Source organism: Struthio camelus, chromosome 2, assembly GCF_040807025.1.
Source record: "Struthio camelus isolate bStrCam1 chromosome 2, bStrCam1.hap1, whole genome shotgun sequence".
NCBI classification, from domain to species: Eukaryota; Metazoa; Chordata; class Aves; order Struthioniformes; family Struthionidae; genus Struthio; species Struthio camelus.
Genome location: NC_090943.1, coordinates 134,820,126 through 134,837,942, shown reverse-complemented (window position 1 = coordinate 134,837,942; position 17,817 = coordinate 134,820,126). Strand labels below are relative to the sequence as shown.

Here is a 17,817-nt window from a genome sequence, read left to right as displayed (position 1 = left end):
AGCTGCTGAGATTTGCTAGTGGCTCTTGCACTGTTCTGCTGTTCAGGAAGCTAACTGATGCTCGTATTCCCTAACCAGCAGTATTTCTCGTAGTTCTGAAGTTTCTGCTACTTCAAGCAGGCTAGCATATAGAACAGGCTTAAATACTGAAATGGAAAAATCAGAATGAACCTGTGTTTTCTGTGCTTCTAGTATATGTTTTGGAAATGTTAACATTATTCTAGTTATGATGCAAAAGTAAAACACAAAAATCCTATAAATTCAGCGCAAGCAGACTAATAAACATGATTAGAGTTTTTTAGTGTACACGCTTCAGTGAAATTTGAAGTGATAATGGGTGTGGAATGAAAACTGACATTCATTAGATGTCCCTAGGTTGGTGCCCATTTCATAATATTGAACTTTATTAATAGTGACGCTAATGAGGATCCACTTCCTAGGACAGACTTGGCAGATCCAGCCTCTTGGATCGTAAGAACTGCTACCTTAAGATACTGATTGCAGATGTTTGATTTTTCCCTTCCTAGCTGTTGATTTTGCTAACAGCTAAAGTTTCGTAATATAAAACAATACCGAGTCTCTGTTAAATTTGTCAGTTGGTACATTGTCTGGCAGAAAACTTGTTCTGTCCTCCTCCCTCCCTGCAGGTTATGCTTCTTTTTAAATTCTAGTGATGTTTTATTCCACATAATTCTCTATGTGCTAACTTGTAAGGCAGTCAGTTTATCCTGACTTGCAAGCATAGTTGTTTTTGAATGTGTTAAGTTTTGCAAGCTGAGCTGTGTAGTTATAATCCTTTTCAGTTTAAAACAAGACTTTCAAACTAGAGGTTCATTATGGACCATTCTTTTATGCAGGACCGAGTAATGATCAACCGATTAGACAACATCTGCGAAGCAGTGCTGAAAGGGAAGTGGCCAGTAAATAGGCGCCAGATGTTTGATTTCCAGGGGCTCATACCTGGGTATACTCCAGCAGCTGTGGACAGCCCTCTACAGAAAAGGAGCTTTGCAGAGCTCTCCATGGTTGGTCAAGCCAGCATCAGTGGCAGTGAAGATATCACTGCTTCTCCTCAGTTGTCAAAGGCAAGACTGGACCTTTCTCATTTTAATAGAAAATATTTTATCCTGTATGCACTTCTTTGCATAACAGGAAAAATAACAGCGTAACATTTCTTTGAATAAAATGAAGGCTTTATTTTCAAAGTTACCTGTTTAATCTTTTATTCTGAATTCAGTGTAGAGAGCATAGCTTTGTTAATAATTGGAATTGCTCATTTTTCATTAGGAAGATGCGCTCAATTTATCAGTTCCACGTCAGAGGAGGAGGAGACGAAGAAAGATTGAAATTGAGGCTGAGAGAGCTGCCAAGAGGAGAAATCTTATGGAAATGGTTGCCCAGTTACGTGAGTCTCAGGTGGTCTCAGAAAACGGACAAGAAAAGGTTGTAGATTTATCGAAGGCCTCACGAGAGGCAACAAGTTCTACCTCAAATTTTTCATCTGTTACTTCAAAGTTTATCTTGCCTAATGTCTCCACACCCGTGTCTGATGCCTTTAAAACTCAAATGGAGCTGCTGCAAGCAGGTCTTTCACGCACACCGACAAGGCATCTACTAAATGGCTCTTTAATAGATGGAGAACCGCCTATGAAGAGGAGGAGAGGAAGGAGGAAAAATGTAGAAGGGCTTGATCTGTTATTTATGAGCAACAAACGGACATCATTGACTGTAGTAAGACAGCAACCTTTTTGTCTCATATTTGTTCTTCTGTGTCTAGTACTTCCTGAATGTGAGTTTAAAGCGTTTTCATGCTCTGGCTAATGGTAATGTGCAGTTTTTACCTAACCAGCTTTTGCTTTGTGGTTAGAGCTATTATTTCTTTAACCAAACAAAATGTTGTTCATATCAAATTTTAACTCTAGCACGTTGAGCATCTATTTTAAGTAGCTTCTCCTTTCAAAAACAAAAACTTTTTTCACGAAACAGAGTATGTATAACAACGTTTATCTTGGTATAAAAAGGAAGGGTTTGGGGCCATTAACTGGGAATGCTCTGTCTTTAGCTGTATGCTTCCTTAATATACGAGGTGCTAGATTAACAAAGTTCCTTAATATAAGAGTATTATTTTACGTAGTATGAATATTTAAACCCCATTAAGTCTTGCCTGTACGGAATCTCTTTGAGGACTGAACTTCACTCATTTGTGAGATTCCTTCCCCAGGTAACTGTTCCTTTGAAATGAGAATTAGTACCAATGTTAATATCTTTTAGGAGGATGCAGAAGTGACCAAAGCTTTTGAAGAAGATATGGAGGCCCTACCAGCAAGGAACATTCCATCTCCTGGTCAACTGGACCCAGACACTCGCATCCCTGTAATCAATCTCGAGGATGGGACCAGACTGGTGGGAGAGGATGCTCCTAAAAACAAGGATTTAGTTGAATGGCTTAAATTGCATCCTACTTACACTGTAGATATGCCAAGTTATGTACCAGTAAGTATGTGATTCTAGAAGTGTGGCTAGAATAAATTAGTATAGAAATGGGTTTTACAGACATCAGAACAAATTTCTTCACATGGGGCGTCATCATTGGGGTTTTTAACTGCTGCTTAATTTCAGTAGAAATTTTCTTTTTAACCACGCTTACTGTGAGATCTAAATTCCCAAGAAGAATTAGAATATGTGGGGTGTTTTTTTTCTTTCTTAATATTTAACAATGTATTTAAACAGTTTTTGTGTCAAATTGTGCAGAATTTTTTGATAAGGGGGAAAAGATTTTTTTGAGACAATCTGAGGGGAAAGTATAATTGGCCCATTCTTTAAATTTTTGTTAGAAAAGGTTCCATAATTGGTGATTTTGAAAAGAAAATGAATAACTAACAAGCAGTACATTTCTCTTCCTTCCAGAAGAGTGCAGATGTGCTGTTTTCCCCATTTCAGAAGCCGAAACAAAAACGACACAGATGTCGAAACCCTAATAAACTGGATATAAACACCTTGACAGGAGAAGAAAGGGTACCTGTTGTAAATAAGCGAAATGGAAAGAAGGTAAAAAATTTGTTAGTTTGGTAGAGTTATTTAGTAACTTCTTTGCGTATGGAAAGCAAGCTTCTTATTCCAGACTTCCTCAAAAGTTGAATAATTCGGCACTGGAGTTTAATCTCGCTAGATTCTACCACCCAGTTCCTCTAGTTCTCCCTCTGTTCTTCTGACGTGTTCATATTAATGACTTAAGTTGAGTGAATAATTCATTGCTGTTTGAAACTGTGTAGTTTGTTTTTTTCCTTATAGCAGATATGCGTAACCTGTAACGTTTCACTATTGTTTTAAACGTGATCCTTTCAATTCTACCCTCCTTTACTGGTTTCCATGTAGTTTTCCACAAGCTGAGTTGAAAACCATTACTGCCATCCTTCAGAGATGAACAGTTCATCCTTGCACAGATGAACTACATCCATATATGTAGCTGTTTTTTGATTAATACTTTGATCTTTTGAATTAGATGGGTGGAGCTATGGCCCCTCCAATGAAGGACTTGCCAAGATGGTTGGAAGAAAACCCTGAATTTGCTGTTGCTCCAGATTGGACTGACATTGTTAAACAGTCTGTAAGTGAAACGTTTGGTCTGTGCTTCGCTGCAGATTATAGCACGGAAAAAAATGAAGGTTGCATAAGTTTTTCTGTGCAAACATTGATTATTAAGTCTTTATCTCATGGCTAGTTTGAACTAAGGAAAATGTAGTGTCAGGATGGGAGTTACCCAGCTCTGGGGGGAATGATGATAGAAGGCTGCTGCAGAATGGGATTGCAGTACACTGGAAAAAATCAGGTATGGTAAAGCAACTTTCAGCATTTGTTTTACATTAAATTTTTCGTACAAGCAAGGAGCCTTAATAAATGCAATATTCATATGTTAAGCAACTATTAAGAAAATATTTGTCATATACATAACAGAATTCATCTGGGTAGCAGGCAACATCAAAAAGATTATCTTTTCTGCCTTTTATTTCACAATAGCTGTTTGAAAATAAAGGATACCGTTCAGCGGATACAACTCAGTGTACAGTACAAAGCCATAAACTCATGTAACTGCAATATTTTAATATGTTTTAAATGAAGCTGCAGAGTTCCAGCATATTTTATTCTACCGCTGTGATTAAATATGAAAAAATTGTGACTTTGCTTTCTTTAGTTTTTCTCATGTGCTCTACTGCCACTCACGTTAGCAGCTAGCTAGTCACAATTTGCTAGGTTTGAAATACAAACCACTTTTGGAATACCTGAATACAATGAAATCCTTTCCATTTCTTCCATGTTATACAACAGTTTTCTTGACGTGTCATGCCAAATGTGCGTACTGAGAATTGAATGCAGGAACTGCATGGTCATCAGTTACTGCTAGAAGCTATAAAAGCTAATTGAGGATAAAGCTTTGTTTTTATATATCCCCTTTTCAGGGTTTTGTTCCAGAGTCCATGTTTGACCGTCTTCTCACTGGACCTGTTGTGAGGGAGGAAGGAGCAAGCAGAAGGGGAAGAAGGCCAAAAAGTGAAATTGCCAAAGCAGCTGCAGCAGCTGCTGCTGTAGCATCAACTTCGGGAATCAACCCACTACTAATGAACAGTCTGTTTGCTGGAATGGACCTCACAAGCCTCCAGAATCTACAGAACCTGCAGTCTCTCCAGCTCGCAGGCCTCATGGGCTTCCCGCCAGGGCTAGCAACAGCTGCTGCTGCTGGGGGGGACACGAAAAATCCGGCTGCCATGTTGCCTCTGATGTTGCCAGGGATGGCAGGATTGCCCAACATGTTTGGACTAAGCGGACTGTTGAATAACCCGATAACAGCTACTACTGGAAATGCCACTACTGCTTCTGGTCAAGGAGAGACTGAGGATGGCACTTCAAAAGCTGAAGAGAAGAAAAACGAGAACGAAGAGGAGAACAAAGACTCTGAGAAAAGCACAGACACTGTTTCTGCTACTGACTCTGCAAATGGATCTGTCAGTGCTGCTACTGCGGCGACTACCGCCACTGCCACCACTACCACCACCACCAACACTGGATTGCCCACAAACCCTCTGGCCTTCAATCCTTTCCTGCTGTCTACCATGGCTCCTGGCCTGTTCTACCCATCTATGTTTCTACCTCCAGGACTGGGAGGATTGACTCTGCCTGGTTTCCCAGCATTAGCAGGACTTCAGAATGCAGTGGGCTCCAATGAAGAGAAAGCTACTGACAAAACTGAAGGAGCTGCCTTTAAAGATGAAGAAAATCTAGAAGGCAGTGATGCAGAGGAGAGCCTTGATAAAACTGCAGATTCCTCCGTTTTAGAAGATGAAATAGCACAGGGTGAAGAATTAGACTCGCTTGATGGGGGGGAAGAAATAGAAAACAATGAAAATGATGAATAACCAGTACCAGTTACAGTTAAAGTGTTTTAAACTTTTGACAAGTGGTAGTCCTACTGTTTACACTCACAGTTAATGTCCATACTTAGTTTTTATAAGCTGTTCTGTAACATAGTGTAGCAAAAAAAGTTCAAGTCATGTTATACAGATGTGTCAAAAGGTATCTTGGTCATTAAGTATTGTGCAGTGCATTATTTATTATCCCTAGGAGAGATGAAATTTGAGAGGTGATCATGTCTTTTTAAGGAAATTGACATAATGCTCTGCTTTTTTTTCTTTTGGTACCATTGGTATTATGAAAGCAGCAATTTGTAATCAAGTGGCACTAATAGAAGGAAGTGCTGCTTAAAGGAAGGATGAAGTTATATATTTAATTTTTTATTTTTATTTTTTTTTTTTTTTTGCTGTGAAGGTCAAGATGAAATTTTCCATACATATCGTACTTGCGCTTCATTTTGACTGTATGGGAGTTCACCCACTCACATGCGCGCACACACCCCCACACACACACTCTCTCTCTGACAATCTTTCATGATAGTGTGAATGTCTCTGTCTTGAGACACAGCAATAATAAGGCAGCTGTTGAATGTGAAGAGTACCTTTTGGAAATTAACCCACGGAGAAGGTTCTTACAGGATAAAGCTACAGTTTAATCGTCTCGTGATCTTGTAATGCACTGGTATAAACAAAAAAAAAAAAAAAATCAGGTACCTTTTTTAAATTAAAGGACTTTGTTACTTTAGCCACAAAGCTAAACAGCATTACCTCAACTCTAAACTAGCCTTGAAGTTTACAGACATGACTTTGTAAATGTATTGTTTTTCTTTGTTGTGATGTCTTTTTATTTTTTTTTTTCTTTGGGAACTGCTATCATGTAAGATAAGATGTAAATTGCTGCCAACTGTAGTAATGATGCTTTTAATAAAAGTGACCCATGATATGCAGAGATGTAATTATAGAATGTAGTGTTTAGGGACATCACAACTGGTGTTCACATTTTTTGTATTTGCATTGTGGCTTTTTTTATAGCATTTTTCTGCTATATTCTTTCATAGATTAGTGGCTGTAATATGCTGAACTGATTGTCTTCAACGGACTAGACAGGAAGAGAAACCTTGAATTACCTTCATATTTTTCCACTCTAAGTAACTCCACAGAAATAACACACTAAAAACTCTACTCCTTCAAAGGGGCATGAGAGACTGAGAATACTTTAAAATGTGTTCAGCATGTGATAATGTGGTACACTAAAGAACAAAAGGGCAAAAGAAAAATGAGGCTTTAATAGGCACAATATCTAGGTCATTTATCCTTGGTTAATGGGTAGAAAAACACAATGCTGTAGTGACAGCAAGGGATACAAAGGCTCTGTGGTATCCTGTAGGCCGGAGCTTGTGATGCCAGAAACCACTGTGTCAAACAACCTACATGAAACTAAAACTGACCCACTTTTCATAAAAACCAGTGTCTCTTCTGGAGAGCTACCGATTTGTACCCTTTTGTGACCTTTGATATTCGAGATAATGTGTCATCTGAGAACTTCTGTTTTCGCGGTTGTTGTCACCTTGACGCACACATGCGCGACCATCTCAAGAGTGAGGATAAAGGGTTAGATTTGCAGTGCAGTACATGAAAAACTAGCTATTTAAGTGGCCGGCTGTGGGTGGACCCCCATCCTATGACTAATATTATCTGTGCTTTTGGAATGCTGAAGAGCTTCAAACCTCGCTCTTGGATCCAGTACGAATTTACACAGGAGCTCAAACGGCCAAGTAGTGCCAGGCGAAAATTCAGTCATGGGGAGGATGTATAAAAAGGGGCAACGGTGGCCTGGAAGGAGCATTTCACGAACAACGAGAGTAGATTAGAAATGAAAGCTTAGGGAAGTGAATTTTGTGTGAATGAATCACAGGCATGCACTGTTGAAATGAATAGATGTCAGAATGTCTTGTACTGCCACTTAAATAGATCATACAGAGTTAATGAAGGTCAGGAAGGATTTCTCCTCATGTACATCACTGAACAGTTGCCTCTGTGCGTTATTCCTGCCTCTTTCTGAAACATCGCATGTAGACCCTGACAAAAACTGGGATGCTGAGAGCAAAGGTACATTAATTTGATCAGGTGTGTTACATAGTCTTTTGAAATCTTTTGATCTGTTATTTAAGTTATTTAAATGTCGAGTGTCTTATTTTTTCCCACTACCTATCGAATTTCCACTGTAAAAGTTGCTAGGTGCTTCCTGCTGTGTGTACTGCACATACTAATATAAAATAGCCTTTTTTAAAAAAAAAAAAAATCAGTTTTATAATTCCCAGTAAAGATTTACACAGACTAATGATACCCCTTGGGAGGACCTTTTTTAATTGGCAGGAAGAGAAATTATATTGTTAAATGCCACACTAACCCCTTCTCTAACCCCCTTCCCTTTTCGCAGTGAGGGGGAAAATTCTGATAACTGCTAATTTCTACCTATAGTTTTTTGGCATGGAAACATCCAAGTGATGGCATATGGTGTCCAGCAGACAAATAAGTGAATCTTACCCTTATGATAAGGATTTCTCAATAATCATATTACTCATCTGCATCTCTTATTCAAAGAGAAAGAGAAACTGTAGGACTGTTGCAACAGCATGAGTGCCATGGTGGTGAGGGACTGGCCTTGTTTTAGACGTGCTTTCCAAACAGCCTTGCTTCTTGCAGACCAAACAGACTTCTCCTATTGAAAAGACAGTGGCATTTGATTTTGGGAAGGAATGAGGGCCCCTGGTATGAAAAATGAAGTGGGGGGATTGCCATCTAATGTCCAAGAAATGTATTACATGAAAATATGAAGTTTTTTCTTTGATATGAGACAGAGCTTTTTACATGTTAATCATTGCAAAGATTCTTATGAAGCTTTAAAGTGTATCTAAATGAATAAAAGCTTACATGAGTAATATGATTAGATCAGATAGTATTCTGAACTGAATTCACATATGGAGTGCCGTTTTTCTCCACCTCTGTCAGAAGCCTTTTTCTGCTAACAGTCATTTTCCGCTGGACCTCCTAATGGTCACAGGATTCGTAATGGGAGTCATCAAGGGATACAAGTGAGAGGTTGACTTTTTTTTTTTTTTTCCCCCCTCGCTACTTTCGAGAAGGAGATATCTGTGTCAAAGTACAGCAAGGATCTGCATACTAACACTGTCTTTTTCTGTGTATCTGGTATGCATATCTGCCAATACAGACAACAAAATTGCTCAAGCTGTTAAATATTTTTCTCAGAACTTGCAAAAGGGGGCTTGTGGACTTTATTTTGTGAGCCTGGGCTGTCAAGTGCTGTTAAAAGTATGAGTTTTGAAAACTTTTACTGATGAAACAGCAGACAAATCTCTAAACTGGTCCCCAGGATCTCCTGTTTAGCTTTGGTCTCTGTTTCATCCCAATGTCAGGAACTGTGCCTTATTGGAGTAATGCACAGGTTTCTTCTCTTGAAGACCTTTGCTATTTACTAAGGTGAAATCAGGGCTTTCACTTGAGAGAGGCTAAGCAGAGAGATTAGCCTAATTTTTCTAGTATTAAGTTTTCCATTAAATTTCGTATTGCTTACAGAATTGCTCTGATGGTCAGGATTCTTGTTAATCTGCACCATGCATTTTGGCAGCATCTGAATCCCTAACATCTGGGTCTGGGGGTCTGGTGAGGCCACGTACCTGGTGACCCTGGGACCTGGCTGACTCCGTGCTTCTTCCCGTGGGCCTGAAAAGTGTCAGCCTGTGAACGCTTTCTGACCCCTTTCAAAGGGGGAGAGTGCTGCCCGGATGGTTTTGGTGCATATGTCTTTTGGGAAGATTACGCAAGAAGTGCTGTATAAATAATCTGTTGTGCAATATGATTGATGCCTTAGAGAGACCTGAAGTTGGCTTTTTAAACAGGTAGAAGATGTTTTAGGCTTATATTCTTATCATAGGTTTTAGTCAGCTGTTCTGATGAAAATCAACAAAGTTAAATGTTAAGGATTGACAATTGCTGTGATCCAAGTTCAATGAGAGTTTTGGAAGCAATAAAAAAACCTTCCTTCCAAAATTAAGATTCAGAGGTGTATGTCCCAGCTCAGTCTACATATAAGTTTAGGTGATATGTGTGATGTAAAATTGTAAGTATTTATGATAACATGAACTGTACTGCAAAATGTATTTTCTAAAAGGGGATAAATCAGTGTTACTGAATGGTTCTGCTGTTCTGCCTTTTATGGATTGATGTCGGCATTGGCAAACCCCTCAAATCTTAATTGTTTGAACTCTTGTTGCAGTAGTTTAATGCTAATATTTTGCGATCTGTACTCTATCAGTCTTGACTTAAAAATCTAAATGCCTATGGTAGCTGCAAGTCAGTGGTCTTATTAAAGTCCTCAGAATTGTAGCTTGTTTTAAAAACTGAAACCACACGTTTAAAAAGTTTGCTCAGATTATGTAGATAAAGGTATCACGTGCTAGGAGTTCCAGCTTTTTGTATGTGAGCCTTACTAATGGCAAGGACAATCTACGGACCGTGAACCATAGATTCATCAATTAAACGTACCTCGGGCCAGTTGCATCTGTAAACTGTTTGAACGGCAGGCAAACTGCAAGTTTTAAAACGTCTGCTAAGGGTAGCAGATATGCTCTGAAGGCTAAGAAGGGTCAGCTGCGATATCAGTGCTTTTACAGCTCTTCTCTCAGGCAGGCTTTGACCTTTTGGCTTTAGGTGAGTCCCAGGAACTGGTAGGGTTTGGAGGTGCCGGAGCTTTTGGGGGGCTCGGGGAGCACTGGGCTGGTGCTATCAGCGTCCTCCAAGCTCCGGCTATTGTGGGCCTGGGCAAAGATTTGCATATCTGTGAGTGCAGAGCTGATGTTCCCCCTCAGCTCAGAGGCCCTGCAAGTAAACTCCATGATCCGTCCTGCCCCTCCCTCTCCCCGTTTTTCTTTCTAAGGGCTAGTAGAAAATAAGAGACGGCCATTGTATTTCACTGCGGAGGCATTGTTCGGCACCAGACAAAGATGGCATATTTCTGCGATCCATAGTTTCTGCTCCTTCAGCCATGGCTGGCTACTGATGAGCAGCTGTGCAGACTCTGAATAGCCTAAGGCATTTCCTAAAGCCATTAAAAATATGATTTTTTTCCCCCAAACATGTGCCAAACCCCTCCCAAAAATATGTAGCAGAAAGAGGGAGGCAAAGTCTTTCCTCTTTGTCCAGAACGTGTTTTCCTAAAATCAAACTCTCAAGGCATGCCCAATTTCAGGGAATGCATATAAGAAGTTCTCTCAAACACATCAGTTGATTCCTGAATGACTTATATAAGTACTGCTTAGAAGAATATTTTAAAAGCAAAAGTTTCTTTTTTTTTAACATTTTTAATGTTTTTTGTAAAGAAAAGAGGTGAAAGTGAGAGGTTTTAACTGCTATTTAATTTTGTTACGTGACCTGGACAGATGCTCATAAGAAGTAGTTGAGACTAAAGAAAATGTTAAAAATCAGTTCTGTTCCTCAGCTATCAGGCATCTGACATTTCTGAAATATTTTGGGGGGCTGTCACCGTAAGGATGTGCTTTTTCTCCCTAGTCTTCTTCAAGTTCTTCTCAACCAGACTGGCCATCTTCTGCTGTCTCAGTCTGCAGCAGGCTTGCCATCTGCTATATGGCTAATCAATTCACAAAGGTGCTGCTGGGCAGTGCAGATTCCCTGTCCTTTGCCAATATTTTCTGGAAGTTGTCAAACATAGCTGAATTTGTTCTCAGCTGTCACAATCATCACATTGATTCCAGCTTGTAGCACTCTAGTGACCAGTGGGGTATGTGCTTTGTTTTGCAAGCAATGTTTGCTCTTTTGTGCCTATTTTGTTAGGCTAGAGATATCACTGAAGCCTGGGAGGTGGTGTCTCAATAGTTTCCAGTATCTTTTGACTTTTTAAAGTTGCATGTTTGCGAGTCTGCAGGGTGAGCCTGTGGTTAAAACGGCAGACTAGGAGTCCGGATTCAATTTCTAATTCTGTCTGTTTCCCCGAGGCAGTTTCTTTAATTGCGGTTTCCATTCTTCAGAATGGGGACTGACACTTGCTGCCTTCACGCAAATGTTGTGAGGCTAGTGTTAGCTACAATCACGCAGTGCTCAAACCACTGTGATTAGGACTGCCTGGCTAAGAGACTTAACTTATCCTTGACAATGACAATCTTCATTACATCTTGGGCTATAATAATACAGCTGCCCTCAATCAATGGCTACCACTGTACGGTATAAAATACAATGGTGAACCTGTTACCCCGCTGTGAAATACCTAATCTGTCAGCTTCTGCCTGCTTTCCTGTTTCCGCATAAAACAGTGTGTCAAGCTTTGGACCTCAGTTGTTGTTTAAAGGCCCCATCCCCGTGCAGAGCAGGACCGTGGCTATTGATTGCACTGGGCACCTTGCTACCGTCTGACCTTGAGGCACTTTGTGTTTTGACTGCATAGTACATCCTAAAAACGTGAGTATAAATCTATATATAGACTTCTTCAGGAGGAGGAGTGCATGCCATTCATGTTTCTTAATACTCCGTCACCCTACTTGGAGCCGGTGGTGATGACGGCTCTGGTGGAAACCTGAGTAATAATTCAGGCTACCGAAGTTACACATTCAGGCACTGGTTTTAAGTGGCAGGATTCACAGCGTTGTAACAACCTCATACTCTCTGAAAAAGGCTTTTGTTGCATCATGTTGTGCACGTTGCCTCTGCTGTGGGGCTAATCTGAAATTAGGATTGTAAATCGCCAATGCTTTATCTCTTTCCCAGTTAACAGCTTCTCTTTCCTCACTAGTCACGCGAGAGTGCTGAAGAAGAGCCCATTCATTTCTGCCTCGGCTTTAGTTACAGCTGCCCCAGTAAGGGAGCTTGTGGATACATCAGGGACCGGCATAGGGAAGATAAAGTTCCTGGTATTTTTCACAGTCTTGTCTGCTTTCTGTCAGATAGCAGGGACTGGTTAGCTGATCTTTTCCAGTGTCCACTGATCTTTTAGCAGAAATTGGTAGTTTTACAAAGGCCTTAACTCTAACTTTCCAAGTACCAGCTCCTACCAAGGAGCACCTTCTGCTATCAGCGCTTCACAACTGCGCTAAAAAGGAGCATTTGGAGAGAGAGAGGAAAAAAAAAAAGAATCTGCCAGTTTTTCACTCAATGTTTCACTTGAGCAAGTTTTTTCTTTGCCCCATTAGTTTCCCTTGCCACACAAAGAGCTGCCGCCGTTTCTTACCTACTATATATTTATATTTAATCCAAAGGAAAAAAAGTAATTTTCTGGAGGCCACAAGAGGCAAACCAGAAGATCTTTCAGCCTGTTTTCAGTACACGCTGTGAAATATCTCATGTTTGTCAGCTCTTCTTGGCATCCTTTCTGTACAACAGCCTCTAATGAATTTGGATCAGCTTCTCCGTTGATGGCTGGTTGGGATCGTGCTATACGGCAACGGCATTTGAGTGTGTTGCAGTCATTTTGAGTCAGCTGCAGTCATTTCATAGGTGAATGCTTTTTACTTGGATATGGAATAGGCTTCGTGAAACAGTCTTTATAAGTAGATTTTGTTGTATACAGACTAAAAGCTAGTGGGCTTTCTTGCACGGAGTTTGATAAAGTCTTCCTAAAGCAGTTTCAAGTCAGAATGCGAACAGGATCTTAAGTAAATTGGAACGAATTATGCCGCTCTAGTATGTGCTTCATTCCTTACGCGAGGTAGCTTTTCAGCTCTCGACTCAGGGCTTATGCCTGTGGTGACCCAAGAAATATTTGCATGCACTGATATCACAGGTTTTCCTGCTGTGCCTTGGCTGTTTACACTAAAGAAATAATCTGAAAGCTATTGCGGAACTGTTTTCTGTGTTTGTCTTCGCTCCTCCTGATAAGTATGGTAGCGTGTGCTGTGAGCAGGGAAAAGCAAATTAAATCTGCTCTGATCTTGCTGATGACCAGTGTGCAATAGGGTAGTATGCAAAACGTCTTTGTGTCCGCTGCTGGCAGCGAGCAAACGTTATCAGAGGGAAAATCAGAACTGGGAATTTTGGGAGGAATGGGGAGATGTGTGGGGCACTTGATTTACCTTCCCAGTTCCGGGTGGCAGTATGCCCTTCCAGCGGCGAGTGCCAGGGTCTGTGGCTGGTGCCATAAAGGCCTGGTGAAGACTGTCTGGCATTACTGCGTTTTGTCACCATATCTGAGATGGGTCACTGGCTTCTCGGGGCTCAGCGCAGAGGTGCTGGTTAAAAGCTTTAAGTCACGGAGCACGCTTCTAGCTGGCACAGGTTATATGTAAGTGTACGTGGCTGTTGGGAGGATGGGAAGGCGAGAATGATGTCCTTAAGACCAAAATATTGCCTTGTGTGCCTTGTGAGAGGTGCCCTGATCCCTCCAGACTAACTCTCCCATTTACCTAGAGGTTCGGTTCAGCGGATTTTACTCCAGTGTTTTTTACAAGTTTTTTATCACAGTCTTATTTTAGGTCCTGTTTTATGGTTTTATGTTTGTTCCCTTTGCTCTTATTACTTTGTTACTGGTTTACAGTTGTGCAATTTTTATTTATTTATTTATTTATTGCTGGCACTGAATCTCACATGAAGGTACAGCACTCATCATCATGTCTAAAATGCTGAAGATAGATAGCTATTGAAATGCAAGTAGCAGTGGATGTCGCACCAAGTATTGCAGTGGAAGCTGCAACTGAGCAAAATCCTTAATCCTTTTGGTATTTTTGTAAGTTCATGTCCTCGCCCCCATAGAAGTAAAAAGCGTAAAGCTAAAAATGAAAATTTGCACCCTGGAAAAAGGCAAACTGACCGCTTCAATTTGTTTAGGAGTCACATTTGACTCTAAGAAATTGGCCAGGCTTTGTGCAAGCAATTCAGGAAGAAATAAATGGCTACATTATAATGAGCAGACACCTATTTTAAGCATGATCTATGTTTTTAAGAAAATTCATTACAATAAGTCTTACCATACCAAGCTCTTCAATGAATTTTTCATGTCTGCATACCAAGATATATATAAAATGATCGTAATCATACACCTTTGGGGCAATGCTGAGCACCAGCTGTTTCACTGATGATTTATAGGTTGCCATGCTCAAGGTTAATAATCAGGAGAAACAGGTTACAGTATGCAATGTATTTATGTCAGGTTAGAAGTTCAGTAGTGAGGATATGATGTTAGGCAGATATGTGCCGTTTTAATTAGCTACAGTCCCAGCTTTCTGGCAAATCAGATGCCGTCACTTTCCAAAGGTGAAATCTGTGAAAAGTTACCTGTGTTAATGTTTATTTTCAACTCAGCTCAAATTAAAACAGTGAAATAGGATATGCTCTTCATCTAGTCTGACATCTGCATGCAAACTGCCTAAGCAGTCGCTTGATAGGAAGAATTCAGCGCTAGGGGGATGCAGTTGTTTCTAGGGCAGGGAGCAGAGTGGCTTAAACTCCAAAGGTAGCTGCACTCGGTGCTTTGCGAGCTGCTATACTTTGCAGCTCGACACATTAAGATAAGCCATTACAGTCTGTCAGCGAATCGGCCTATAAAGAGCGGTGGCGGCGTGGCTACACATCCCCCTCCAGCCATCCGCAGCCTCCGGCAAAGGGCCTGCGGTCATTCCTGCTTTGGGTCCGGCCAAATCCACAGGTTGGGTTTTCAGCGAGGCGGCCAGCACAGCTGTGTGACGGCCGGGATCTCTGCTTCTCTGCAAGACGTTTGCTTTAAACAAACACAAAAAAAGGCTTGATTGATGCCACAGTTCCCCTTTAACTTTCTTGAATAGCTGCGTCTTGCTTTAGCTAAGGAGGTGCCTGCAGACTGTCAAGCCTAGAGCCCAGCAACATGGGAAAATCTCTGCCTCTGCCTCAGCAGAGAAAATTTGAGAATTGCGGTTGTTTTCTGACACAAGGAAAGGTGGAAACCCTTCTGCAAAGGCCAGGGAAGCTTCAGCTGCTTGCAAGCACCCGGAGCCCCCAAGCAGGGCCTCGGCGCGTTGGCATCGCGGCGTGTTGCTTTGTGAAAACTTCTGCTCCTGCCGTTCAGCTTTCCTGAGCTCCCACTAAGCTGACCGCTCCATCCCAGAAGCTGGCAGTTTTGTCCATGCCATCTTCACAGCAGCCTCCTGTTGGGCGAAAACAGTCGATCTCGGCCCTTCACGATGTTTTCGGCTGCACGGGAAGCGTGCTGGTAAGCGAGTGGGGTGCCAGCCCCACGTCGCACTTCATGCCCACAAATCGCCAGGTGCAACTTCTCCCTGGGGCCAATCTGTGACAGGCACAGCAGTGTTTGTGGGATTGCCATCCCACAAACCCAACAGGATTTGAACCTGGGACCACTGTGAGCCCTGATTTAAGCGTTTCCTTGATGTGGAGGTGCTATGAGCAGCAACACGCCCCACCCATGGCCCTTAACTATATGCTTTGCCCATTGACGTTGCACTTTCAAGGCCCTTCTCCACTTCTCGCTGTGCGCTGCTGCTGTGTGCTAAACAACCTGTTGAACTTGTAATAACAAACGTGGCTTGCCCTCTAAACAAATGGCGAGAGGAGCCCCGGCAAAATAAAACTGCCAGGAAGAGGGCAAGGGATAGGCCACAGATGAGATTTCATTCTCATAAATTGCCTCTCTATTACACTCGAAGTATATTCACAATAGGGAGCTCCAAATAATGTGAGGGAAGGGGCTAATTCATTTCACAAGGACAGCTTTATATCTCAGCCTGTACCTGTGCTTGAAAATTAATTACGGCCACGATGGATGAAAGAAGAAGTTACACCAGTAACGAACATTGCCATATCCTTCTCTCTTAGCCCAGTAAAATTTTCTTTAACTGAGCAGCGGCATTCATAAATATCAGCAAAGCAAAACAAAAAGATTTGACCTGGGTGCAGGCAGTAGTGCTGATGACAGTGCGAAAAGGCTGTTGGAAGCCCTCAAGGTATTTTTGTGTAATTTTTAAAGGCCAGGCTATGGCTTAGGCATTTCACAGAATAACTGATCAGGTAGTGGAGAAATAGCCAATAAAAAATGAGTGATGTAAACATTGTTGTTGTTGAGAGTTTTGTTTGAGTGTGGACTGAACTGGAATCCCAGGGTGAAAACTTGGTCATACTGAAGTTAGAAGTAAAATTCATCCTCGCTCTGGATGATTTTCTGATCTGCTTTATGGCATCCAGGTCCTAAGCAAAATAACCTGAATTATCCTACTAGATTATTGGATTACATCCCCTGACTTCTTACCAAAGGGCTGGTGCTCAAGAATTTCGTTTCATTATTAGATGATTGTGATTGCCTCTCTATGTAGAAATACACACACACATATGCATATGCATATATATATATATATATGTATAAGTATATATATATATACACACACACACATTGTAAATATAACTTTTTTCCTTCATTTCTCCTATTTGTGGGATGTTATTCATTCTCAGTGAAAGTCTTCTAGACATTTGTGAGTATTGAGTTAAATGCACACAAATAAATCTGTATGGCTTGTCACCCTTGCAAAGCAGAGTATATTTGGGTAAAAACAGATGGCTTGCTTTTTCATAGCTCTAAATTATATCCACAGACTTTGGCTCTATGTCTTGGATATGTGCTGGGTTGGTGGGGGCCAGACAACTGTTAGAGATTGCATAAAAACATTTGAGCAATTAGTGACATGGCGAAAAATCTTTCAGACTGATGCTTCCTACTGGCCTGGCTGCCCATAACACTGATACTATCTTTCACCTCTCTCGTCCTTCTCTTCCTCCTCCTCCCTTGAAGCAGAAGAAGTTGGCCTGGTGCAGGGGCTTTGGAGAACTTCTACCAAATCCTAAAAGAGGGCTAACCTCCCTTCAGACTCATGGTAGATATTTGCCTAACCTATTCTTAAAGACCGTGGGTGATGGCAATCCCACAAACACTGCTGTGCCTCACTTATATTTTGACTTATTTTCCACTCCACTTTTTAACCAAAATCTTCTTTGCCATAATATGGGCTTTTAGTATCGCTCCTATCCTCTGTGAATGTGGAGAACCAAATGGTCCCCTTTCCTTCCCAGTGGTGTTTTCTGTGTTGAAAGTCAGTTATCCTGTTCCCCTCTAGTCCTCAGACCGAACAGCCTTTCCCTGCAGGTTGTAGCTTCCAGCCTGATGACTGCCCATGGCCAGTGTTGAGATGTGGCACCCGGCACTGGTCGGACTATTTCCTTTTGCTCCGCATGTGGAAGGGTTGCTTCACGCGGTTTGCTTTTCACATCCTCCTGTTTACACCCATTACGGAGCTTCCCCTTTCTGTCACGGTGCTGCTTCAGGCGTATCCAGCTCATGATTCTCCATTCCCCTCAGGTGTCCTGTCTGCAGCTCCCTGGCCAGCTGTTCCTCTGCTTGTATTTGTGC

The 17,817-nt window shown here is 41.4% G+C and overlaps 1 protein-coding gene across 5 annotated transcripts in view; it reads left to right on the top strand.

The window, feature by feature from the left end:
- CHD7 (chromodomain helicase DNA binding protein 7) overlaps nucleotides 1-6,361 on the top strand; it is a 132,475-nt gene extending 126,114 nt beyond the window's left edge. For 3 of the 5 annotated variants that reach the window (XM_068932626.1, XM_068932627.1, XM_068932625.1), the window contains 6 exons: nucleotides 858-1,085; nucleotides 1,288-1,731; nucleotides 2,272-2,493; nucleotides 2,908-3,048; nucleotides 3,503-3,607; nucleotides 4,458-6,361. In XM_068932626.1, coding sequence (XP_068788727.1) covers nucleotides 858-1,085; nucleotides 1,288-1,731; nucleotides 2,272-2,493; nucleotides 2,908-3,048; nucleotides 3,503-3,607; nucleotides 4,458-5,411 — 2,094 coding nt within the window. In that variant the 3' untranslated portion in view covers nucleotides 5,412-6,361. The remainder of the gene's footprint in view (nucleotides 1-857; nucleotides 1,086-1,287; nucleotides 1,732-2,271; nucleotides 2,494-2,907; nucleotides 3,049-3,502; nucleotides 3,608-4,457) is intronic. The other 2 variants (XM_068932629.1, XM_068932628.1) reach the window with 1 other exon arrangement.
- The last annotated feature ends 11,456 nt before the right edge of the window (nucleotides 6,362-17,817 follow it).